The 11,290-nt window shown below is 62.7% G+C and overlaps 1 protein-coding gene across 1 annotated transcript; it reads left to right on the top strand.

The window, feature by feature from the left end:
* The first annotated feature begins 8,966 nt into the window (after window positions 1–8,966).
* On the top strand, window positions 8,967–10,728 carry GPR31 (G protein-coupled receptor 31). Its single transcript, XM_070419154.1, is given in 2 exon segments — window positions 8,967–9,933; window positions 9,935–10,728. Coding segments are annotated over 2 exon segments (1,635 nt in total). The 5' UTR covers window positions 8,967–9,042; the 3' UTR covers window positions 10,679–10,728.
* Window positions 10,729–11,290: the final 562 nt, after the last annotated feature.

Below are 11,290 nucleotides of genomic sequence, written 5' to 3' on the forward strand. Positions count from 1 at the left end.
TGTCTCAGGCTGTTCACATGCAGCTGGGGGCCACCAGCCACGGGACCAACGTGGCCGTGGCCATAGGCTCCGACTCACAGGGTCACTGTGGACAAGCTGAGCGCCCCACACGCCCGGCGGGGAGAGCCCCGTGGTGGCGGCTGCCACGTGATCAGATGCCTGGTCACCAGACGTGCTGGCCCATGAGAGCCGATCTGGGCAGCGACTGCTGTGAATTATTCATGGGGTGGTTATGAATTATTCATGAGGATGGAGGCCACTGGGCCGGGGAGCTGAGAGACACACTGCCCCGCCCGGCAGGGACGCACCCGCCCCGTTAACGAGTTACTTTCAGGTCAAACGGAAGAGCCTGGTACCTACCTCAGTCTTTGTGTCTCTCTTCGGCCGAGCGGAGGCCACAGATGTGCTGGCGTCGGGCCCCAGCGGCCCCGGGGCCTGGTCCTTCAGGGCGTCCATCTGCGTCTGCAGGTCGCGGAGGACGGCGGCCCAGCGGGCCTGCTGTGTCTGGAGCTGCTGCCGGAGCCCAGCCACCTGCCGCTGTAACCGCTGTCGGGAAGAGAAAGCACAGGCCGGCGTCACAGGCCCGGCCTTGGCACCGGGCCGCTCAGCCAAGGCCGGGCCTCCGGCTGTGAGGAGCTGAGTGGAACTAGTGCCTGCGTCCCTCTTCATTATTATTGCTGTTTTTTCATATATTTTATTGATTTCAGAGAGGAAGGGAGAGGGGGAGAGAGGAACATCCATGATGAGAGAGGATCACCCATCGGCTGCCTCCTGCACGCCCCCCACTGGGATCGAGCCCCAAACCCGGGCCTGTGCCCTTGACTGGACTCGAACCCAGGACCTTTCAGTCCACAGGCCGATGCTCTATCCACTGAGCCAGACCGGCCAGGGCTCCATCTTTATTACTAAGTGGAGTTTGTTTCGCGTTACTCCACAGGGGGTGGCAGGTGACGTCGGCCGCCGGCCGTAGCGTTGGGCTTGCCTCCCGTGGCTTCGCTCCTCGCGGACGCACGTGAGCACTCGGCACCGTTATGACCACGGCCGGGGCCAGCACTTCCCGAGTCCCGGGAGCAGGAGCAGACTCCCCGGTCGTGTGGAAACAGCCTCGGTTTAGAGGTTGGAGCTCGGCCTTTCCCCCCGACACCAGCTCTCCCAGAGCCCTGCTTCGGCCCCTGTGTCCCGACGACAATCAGCGTGGCCAGAAGGGACAGTCCCTCCCGGTGTGGCCACGGCCACTGGACAGGCCACTCTGTGGGCGGGAACGACAGGGTCGTCTACACCCTAGAAACCGTGTGGGGAGACGCGGACACTCTGCTCAGAGGTCAGGCGGGCAGCTGGCAGAGTTTGGGGGGCGGGGGGGCTGGTGGGACGAGGGAAGTCAGTCAACGCCCCACTGTGTCCGACCCAGTCTCTAAGGCCGCGCTCCTCTCGGATGGGACACGAAGCCGGCGGCAGAGTCGGGTGCTGCCTCTCCCTGTCGGGAGGTGAAGCTCCCAGGCCCCCACGGAGGCGGGTGTCAGCGGCCGCGGAGCAGCCCCGCGGAGCAGCACTAAAGCCCTGCGAGAGGAGGAGGCGGGGAGACCGCACGCCGAGACCGGTGATGGCTGGGGACAGGGTTCCCCACGCCCGGAGTGGGGGCCCCAGCACCGCCCGGCTCACCAGCACCTCCACGGACCCGCTGTCCTCCCCGGGGAGCTCGGCCGTCTCCTGGGGGTCGGCCCCGGCCTGGGGGTCCTCGGGGCAGCCGGTGTCCGTGGGCGGCTCAGCCTCCATGTGAGCCCCCAGCATCCTGGCGGGAAGGGGGCCATCAGGAGGCGGGAGGCGGGTGCCAGCACCCCCACCCCACTCCTCTGGTGAGTGTGAGGGACCCTCATCACCACAGCCACCTCCCTGCTCGGTGCTTCCACATGGACCCAGAAACGGCCAGGGGGTGGCCGGACACCACGGAATGGCTCACACGGCCTCTCCTCGGCAACCCATAGAAACGCTTTAATTTACAGAAACTCCCCGGGCACCTGGCCGTCAGCGCTGGCTCGGGGGTCGGGGCTGCGTCAGTGGAATCTTAGGGTCTCAGTCCACAGAGCTGAACAGGCACCCCCTAAGTACACCATCCGACACCCCTAAACACACCATCAGACACCCCTAAACATACCATCAGACACCCCTAAACACACCATCAGACACCCCCTAAACATACCATCAGACACCCCTAAACACACCATCAGGCACTCCCTAACACACCCGGGCACACCCAGCCGCTGTGCGGAGGGCTGGCTTTCTGGCGCCTCCAGGGGAGCGGAGAGGCTTGGATGGGGGAGCCACGCGTCGGCTCCTAGAGAGTCGGGGCCATGCTGCTCCAGGCCCAGGCGCCAGCAGCTCTGCGAGGCGGAGCCTTAGGACAGGGCCTCCTAGCGCACAGCCTCGGCGGGGACACGCGCGGCCATCTCGCCTGTCCCACGAGGCTCAGGGCAACTGGAAACAGCAAAACAGGAAAGCTGAGGCTCCTGAGAGGGGAGGGCGTGCTCCCCACCCCCCACTGACTTCCCGTCCTCGTCCGTCCGTCCGTCCGTCCATCCGTCCTAAGGAGACCGGGCTCTTCCTCAAAAGGGTTGAGGCCGACGGGGAAGGAGGTCCGGACTATCGCACACAGGCAGCTTCGGGGGTGGATCTGGGCAGCAACTCGAGTCGAAACAGAAGGCATTTATCACCAACGTCCAGCTACAGCTGAGCAGTTTAGCCCTGGCCGGGGCTCGGTAGCTGGAGCATCGTCCGTGCACCAAAAGGTTGCAGGTTTGATCGCCGATTGGGGCTCGTACTGGACACAAGCGACCGATGTTACTCCCTCTCTCCCTCCCTCCCCCGCCCTCTAAAATCAAGTTTTAAAAAATTTAACAAATGAACAATCTGTCACAGAGAGAGAGAGATGAGCTGGTTCAAGTGTCATTTTCCTCAGGGAAGAGGCTCAAATCTTCCAGCAACAAAACTAAAAAACCGAATAATCCGGTCCTCGCGTCCTCGGCCGGGTTTACGGAAGTTTCGCGCAGAACGTGGCTGCCTTTCTCGCTCCCGGGGCCTGAACGGGCACTTTCTCCTCGTTTCTCTCCGGGAATGGCTGGCTGTGCTTTGGCCCAAACTCTTCAACCCTCAGTCTAGGAGTCCAACCCTCAGCGCCCCAACCCGACGGCCCCCTCACCCGTCCATGGCGGCCACGGCCCGGGGCCTGCCCGCTCGGCCCCACCCGAGAACGCCAGGGAACAGTGGCCGGATTCTAAACCGACGCCCTGGCTTAAAGGGACCCTCCCGACCGCTTCCCGGCGCCTGCCCAGCGTTAGGACGCACGCGACTGGGTACAACCCGTGTTCGCGACTGGGTACAACCCGTGTTCGCTGGCGCGACGGGAGCCTCGGAAGCGCACCATCCATGGAGAACGCCTATCACCCCGACGGGGAGCCGGGCGTGCAAATCCCTCCCAACGACCCAGAGGGAAGGCTCGGTACCAGGTCTTCAATGTGCGCAGAACAGTGAGACCCGCCCACCCCCCGCCCCGCACTTGTTCCCGAGGAGCTAGAACCGTCTTCCGGCGTCCGAACAAACCGCGTGCCGGAGAGATGCTCCCGAGGAGAGCGGACGCGCAGGTTCTCACATCGCACCGCCTGCAGGCGGCCGTCCGTGTGCGGTGTGACGCCAGGTGCGCGGGGAGGCGCTGCTCCGTGTTCAACGAGACGATCAGAGATCCGGGAGGTGAGCACACGTGCACCCCACACGGGGTAAGAAGTGACCCAAACCCGGCCTGTATGGCTCAGTGGCTGAGCGTTGACCTATGAACCAGGCGGTCAGGGTTCGATTCCTGGTCAGGGAGCAGGCCCAGGTTGCAGGCTCCATCCCAGGTGGGGGGGGGGGGGGGGGGGCGGGAGGGGCGGGTGTGCAGGAGGCAGCTGATCAGTGATTCTCTCTCATCATTGATGCTTCCATCTCTCTCTCTCCCTCTCCCTTCCTCTCTGAAATCAATAAAAATATATACATTTTAAAAGTGACCCTGAACCTCTGGCCATAGCCTCTGCACAGCCCCCCACCTCAGGTCCCAGAACAGCTCCTGGTGGTTCCAGGCTCATGTGTGTCCTGGACGGGCCTTGGCTGGCCCGAGGCGGCCACTGCCCGGTGCATGGGCCCCACCCTATGACGTCCCGCTGTCTGTCTGCAGCCCTGCACTTGGGCCCGGCCGGGCGCAGAGCCCTGGGTCCCGGGCGCAGATCCCTCTGTCCTGGATGCAGATCCTTCGGTCCCGGGCCACCTCCCCGCTCCAACCCGCTTCCTCGTGCGTTCGCTCTGGAAGACGCTCAGGGGTGTCCCTCATGGTGAGTTTGAGTTTGAGTTGAACCTGCACTAAAAGATGGAGGGAAAACAGCCTTTTACAGGCAGCACTTTGCACACCGTCCCGTGCTTGGTGTGAACGCCAGGTGTGCGAGGAGGTGGTTGCGACCCCGGGCTGCAGCTTGAGGACGGTTATTGGTTGTGCATTGAAAGTTCAGTTTTTCAGGATTGAAGTCTTCCTGTCGCCGTACACGACATTCCAAGTGATGTCTCCGCCTGCAGCACGCGTGTGCTAGGAGCCCAGCCCGGGTGATGTGTGCGGGGCGGGACTATGCCCGGGGGAGGGGCTAGGAGCGCGGGAGCCGGGGACTGTGCCACACCCTCCCCTCCCCCTCCACAGCCGCTCCCACTTCCCGTTACTGACAGGCGCCTGTTTCTGTACGTGGCCCCAGCTCCCTCTCCTAGACCCAGCTTCCGGGGCCAGCGAGTGGGGCATGAATGCTCCACACACGGATGCTCCACACGGATGCTCCACACACGGATGCTCCACACACGGATGCTCCACACGGATGCTCCACACACGGATGCTCCACACGGATGCTCCACACACGGATGCTCCACACGGATGCTCCACACACGGATGCTCCACACACAGATGCTCCACACACGGATGCTCCACACACAGATGCTCCACACACGGATGCTCCACACACGGATGCTCCACACGGATGCTCCACACACGGATGCTCCACACACGGATGCTCCACACGGATGCTCCACACGGATGCTCCACACGGATGCTCCACACACGGATGCTCCACACGGATGCTCCACACGGATGCTCCACACACGGATGCTCCACACACGGATGCTCCACACACAGATGCTCCACACGGATGCTCCACATGGATGCTCCACACGGATGCTCCACACACGGATGCTCCACACGGATGCTCCACACGGATGCTCCACACACAGATGCTCCACACACATGCTCCACACGGATGCTCCACACACGGATGCTCCACACGGATGCTCCACACACACATGCTCCACACACGGATGCTCCACACGGATGCTCCACACACGGATGCTCCACACACGGATGCTCCACACACGGATGCTCCACACGGATGCTCCACACACGGATGCTCCACACGGATGCTCCACACACACATGCTCCACACACGGATGCTCCACACGGATGCTCCACACACGGATGCTCCACACACGGATGCTCCACACGGATGCTCCACACACGGATGCTCCACACGGATGCTCCACACGGATGCTCCACACACAGATGCTCCACACACATGCTCCACACGGATGCTCCACACACGGATGCTCCACACAGATGCTCCACACGGATGCTCCACACACACATGCTCCACACACGGATGCTCCACACGGATGCTCCACACGGATGCTCCACACACGGATGCTCCACACACAGATGCTCCACACACGGATGCTCCACACACAGATGCTCCACACGGATGCTCCACACACGGATGCTCCACACGGATGCTCCACACACGGATGCTCCACACACGGATGCTCCACACGGATGCTCCACACGGATGCTCCACACGGATGCTCCACACACGGATGCTCCACACGGATGCTCCACACGGATGCTCCACACACGGATGCTCCACACACGGATGCTCCACACACAGATGCTCCACACGGATGCTCCACATGGATGCTCCACACGGATGCTCCACACACGGATGCTCCACACGGATGCTCCACACGGATGCTCCACACACAGATGCTCCACACACATGCTCCACACGGATGCTCCACACACGGATGCTCCACACACACATGCTCCACACACGGATGCTCCACACGGATGCTCCACACACGGATGCTCCACACACGGATGCTCCACACACGGATGCTCCACACGGATGCTCCACACACGGATGCTCCACACGGATGCTCCACACACACATGCTCCACACACGGATGCTCCACACGGATGCTCCACACACGGATGCTCCACACGGATGCTCCACACGGATGCTCCACACACAGATGCTCCACACACATGCTCCACACGGATGCTCCACACACGGATGCTCCACACGGATGCTCCACACGGATGCTCCACACACAGATGCTCCACACACATGCTCCACACGGATGCTCCACACACACATGCTCCACACACGGATGCTCCACACGGATGCTCCACACACGGATGCTCCACACGGATGCTCCACACGGATGCTCCACACACAGATGCTCCACACACATGCTCCACACGGATGCTCCACACACGGATGCTCCACACAGATGCTCCACACGGATGCTCCACACACACATGCTCCACACACGGATGCTCCACACGGATGCTCCACACGGATGCTCCACACGGGCCGCTTGCCGGGACGGCCCCGTCCCTCCTCCCCTGGCTGATGCTGACCTGTGCCCGTCTCTATAATAAAACACACCGTGCACATGACCGCGTGTAGAGGGCCCCTCAGACGGGGACCTGGTGTCCGGAGGGGCGAGGGGGCAGGGTCCTCCCTGCAAACTTCCCGAGCACAGGAGAACCTGAGTACGCAGTCCATCGTGACAAACCCCCTCCGGCCATTTGTAGACGTAAAAGCAAACTGGGAAGGGAAAGTTAATAGAATCAAATGTGTGGGGTTTAGAGCAACGATTCCAGGCGCTTGGAGGACTTTCTTACGAGAGGAAGAGGCGGCTGGACCCGCGTGACTGAGACGGGGGATGTGTGGGTTGGGAGTCGCCGAGCAGCGCAGCCTGGGCCCTGTGGCACCTGGGCCGGGAGGTCCTGCTCCCCCGTCCCTGGCCCGTGGCCTGGAGCAAAGGGCCCAGCCTCTCTGTGCTCCCCTTCCTCACCCCAACAAGGGCCTAACTGTGCCCACTTCACCTGCTGGGGTCCAATCCCAGCGGGTCCAGGGGTCCCCAAAGGTGTGGACGGAGTCGGCGAAGAAGGAATGACACGAAGACAGCCTTCAGTTGATCAGCAGCCTAGTCAGGACCTCTAGCCAGGATCTCCAGCCAAAGTTCTGGTCGGAGCTCTGGTTAGGATCTGATGAGGATCTGATGTTTATTGTCTTGTTACATCCATATTTATACCAGCCGATTTTAATCCTGTCAATTTCTATTACAAAGGTTAGGGCGTTTCTTATCTCCATTCCAGGGAGTAAAGATTATGTAGCTTAACTACCCGCCTGGCACTTAATTAAGGGGTTGTATCCCCTCCCTAACCTCAGGGAAAGATCCCCACCTGGGGAAACAACCTTTCTCGGAGAGGTGACCTTGGTTAAAACACATGGCGCTAAGGAGAGCAAACATATTAAGAACCATATGCTATATATGCCAGGTCCATTGAAACATATGCTGTGCAGATGTTTCTTTCCTGCAGCGACTGTGTCAAGCAGCGAGGATGGACCGGCTCCCGGCATTCACCTCCCTGCCGCCGGGTCCTGCAGCCACTCGGTGAGCACACGCCACAGCCGTGCTCCGCCCGCACCTCGGCCTCTCCCTCCGCCTCCCAGGTGACGGGGCGGGCGCGCGTTTACCTGCTTCCCCGACCTCAGTGCTGCCGGTGGAGACAGAACTACAACCAAAGTCCATCTCACTCCAAAGCCCAAATCAGGCTGAACAGAACCAAGGTGAGTTGGGGTCAGCTGGGGGTCAGGACCAAGGTGAGTTGGGATCAGCTGGACGAAGGTGAATTGGGGTCAGCTGGGGGTCAGGACGAAGGTGAATTGGGGTCAGCTGGGGGTCAGGACCAAGGTGAGTTGGGGTCAGCTGGGGGTCAGGACCAAGGTGAGTTGGGGTCAGCTGGGGGTCAGGACCAAGGTGAGTTGGGGTCAGCTGGGGGTCAGGACCAAGGTGAGTTGGGATCAGCTGGACGAAGGTGAATTGGGGTCAGCTGGGGGTCAGGACGAAGGTGAATTGGGGTTAGCTGGGGGTCAGGACCAAGGTGAGTTGGGGTCAGCTGGGGGTCAGGACCAAGGTGAGTTGGGGTCAGCTGGGGGTCAGGACCAAGGTGAGTTGGGGTCAGCTGGGGGTCAGGACCAAGGTGAGTTGGGATCAGCTGGACCAAGGTGAGTTGGGGTCAGCTGGGGGTCAGGACCAAGGTGAGTTGGGGTCAGCTGGGGGTCAGGACCAAGGTGAATTGGCTTATTTTACTTTCACATTCTCTTGGAGTTGGACTGGAAAAGAACACGAAATATGCAGCCAGAGAAAAGAATGAGTGTTGAGTGTTCTTTTCTAGCTCCACCTCCAAGAGAATGTGAAAATAAAATAAGCGAAGGTGGGAGCCGGGTCCGACCACAGCGGGCTCCGGCTCCCAGGAAGCACGCTCCCCTGCAGAGCAGCCTTTCATATAAAAAGACAGAGAAGGTTCCACGCACCTGGCTCCCCGGTGCCCGGGCAGCTGAGGACAGAGCAGGCCCCGGCGGCCTCGGGGCAGCAGCTGGACCTCATGGGGGGGGGGGGGGGGAGTGACCACAAGTTCCCCTTCTTCAGGCAAAACAAAACCGAAGCAGACTCGGGGGTTTTGCTCCGGCCGTTCCCAGGCCGGTTTCAGTTGGCCTCTGACTCGCCCGCTGCCTCAGCGCTTTTCTTGCTGAGAAAACGCAGAAGCTGGAGCTCCCGGCAGGAGAGGCTTCTCTTCCCCTTGGGGCGAGAGCATCCCTGAGGGCACAGCCGCTGGGAGCCTCCCCAGCGGACCCGCGGGCCATGCCGCCAGCTAACTGCTCGGAGCACAGCGTGGGGGCGGAGGCGGCAGTGGCCTCGCTGCTGGCGCTGGAGTGCGGGCTGGGCCTGCTGGGCAACGCCGTGGCCCTGTGGACGCTCCTCTTCCGCCTGAAGGTGTGGAAGCCGCCCGCCGTCTACCTGCTCAGCCTGGTCCTGGCCGACCTGCTGCTGACCCTCTGCCTGCCCTTCCTGGCCGCCTTCTTCCTGCGGCACAAGACCTGCGGCCTCGGCCGCGCGCCCTGCCGGGCCCTGTTCTTCCTGTGGCCCCTGGGCCGCGGGGCGGGCGTGGCCTTCCTCACGGCGGTGGCCGTGGACCGCTACTTCCGAGTGGTCCACCCGCGGCTCAGGGTCAACCTCCTGTCCCCTCGGGCGGCCTGGGGGGTCTCGGGCCTGGTCTGGCTCCTGATGGCCGCGCTCAACCACCAGAGCCTGCTCGTGCCCGAGGCCGAGTGCCCGGCGTCGGACCCCAGCACGGGCGGCCCCTCCGGCCGCGCCTGGCAGGAGGCACTGTCCTTCGCCCAGTTCATCCTGCCCTTCGGCCTCGTCCTGTTCTGCAACGCGGCGATCATCCGGGACCTGCAGAGGCGGCTCCGGGCCCCGGGCAAGCAGCCCAAGCTGCAGCGGGCCCGGGCGCTGCTGGCCGCCGTCGTGGCGCTGTTTGTGCTCTGCTTCCTGCCCAGCTTCCTGGCCCAAGTGGCGCTGGCCGTGTGCCGGGGTGTGGGCGGCTGCGGGGCCCGCCGGGCCCTGGTGCTCGCGGCCGACGTGGCCAGCAGCCTGACCGGGCTGCAGAGCGTGCTGAACCCCGTGGTGTACTGCTTCTCGAACCCCGCGTTCCGCCACTCCTACCGCAAGGTCTTCCTCAGCCTCCGGGGCCGAGGGCCGGGCCCCCAGGCCCCCAGCTGCGACCTCAGGGACTCGGACTCCTGAGCCCACCCTGCCCCGGGCTCCTGGGACCCCCGCCCTGGCTCCTGGGCGCCCCGAGACCTTTGTCAGGATCCGGACGAAGAGAAACGGCGAGACTGCGCTGAAGGGAGAGACCACAGTCGTCAGCAAAACGGACGTCTTTCTTCATCTTGTTCGCCAGCACTTTCTTCGGCTGCTGCACGAAACAGCCGCAGATCCAGACAGGACGCGGGGCCTCCCGGTCCCCGGGCGCACGGCTGCCGTGACATGGCCACACCGCAGCCCCCGCAGGGCCATCCAGGGCGGACCCTGTCGGGGAGGAGCCGAAGGCCCTGTCATTCTCACTCCATCTCGTCTCCGTGAGTCATGCTCCTCTCCTTGGCTTGTTGGTAAATGCAAGTGTGTGCGCTTCCCGCCTGCTGCGCGGACGCCGGGGCTGGTGGACCTGGCGGCCCACGGAGGGCTGGGGTGGGAGGTCTGCACCCAGCGGGCTGGGCACCGGTCGGTCCAGGTTCATGCTCGTTGCTTTGTTTGCACGACTCCGTTACGTCAGAGACGGCGCAGCGCCCCGGTCATTGTAACAAACACTTTCTCACTACATGTCTCGCAATCCCTCGGGAACAGTGTTCTAAATTTGAATTTGCAAATGCCTTTAACCCTCCGCGGTGTCCCGGGCTGTGAAGCCACGTGCGTGGATCTTCCTGTGCCTGGCTGAGGCCACAGAGAAAGATCCACGGAGACTAAAGAGAGCTAGAGAGTTCTGAACGCTGTCTCCGTGTGAAACCTTCTTCGCCGACTCCGTCCACACCTTTGGGAACCCCTGGACCGCTGGGGCTGGACCTCAGCAGCCATGGTGCTGGGGGCCCCGGGAGGAAGCCGGGCTGAGGGGCCAGAGCTGTGAAGGGGGATCCCACTCGATGCCGCGCAGGACGGGGCAGAGGGCGCCTGGGGGCCTGCAGGGAAGGTGGGCGGCTGCACCCGGCGCTGGCCACGCGAGCAGCAGCAGCATCGCCACAAGTCATTCCTCTCAAAGGACGGCCCTAACGTGTAGCTCATGATGGCGATGAAAAGGTGTGGGGGTGGCCTTCCTGACCCCCTCACCTCATTCCCTGCTCAAACCTGGACGTGGGGTCCCCACAGGGACTCAGCCACGTGCTCAGAGGAGGCGCAAGGGCTGCTTTGTAATGATGGGGTCCGCTGAAAGCACCGCCCCTGGTCCCCCCGGAGCTCCCCGCTCTGCAGCCTCAGGTGCTGCCTGGAAAAGCCGCCCTTTCACGTCAACATCCCCACGTCCCTAAACTCCTCTCGGGCATTTCAAAAGGGTGTA

The sequence above is a fragment of the Myotis yumanensis genome, unplaced genomic scaffold, assembly GCF_028538775.1.
Source record: "Myotis yumanensis isolate MYYU_CA2020_CCGP unplaced genomic scaffold, mMyoYum1.0.hap1 SCAF_6, whole genome shotgun sequence".
Taxonomy (NCBI): Eukaryota; Metazoa; Chordata; class Mammalia; order Chiroptera; family Vespertilionidae; genus Myotis; species Myotis yumanensis.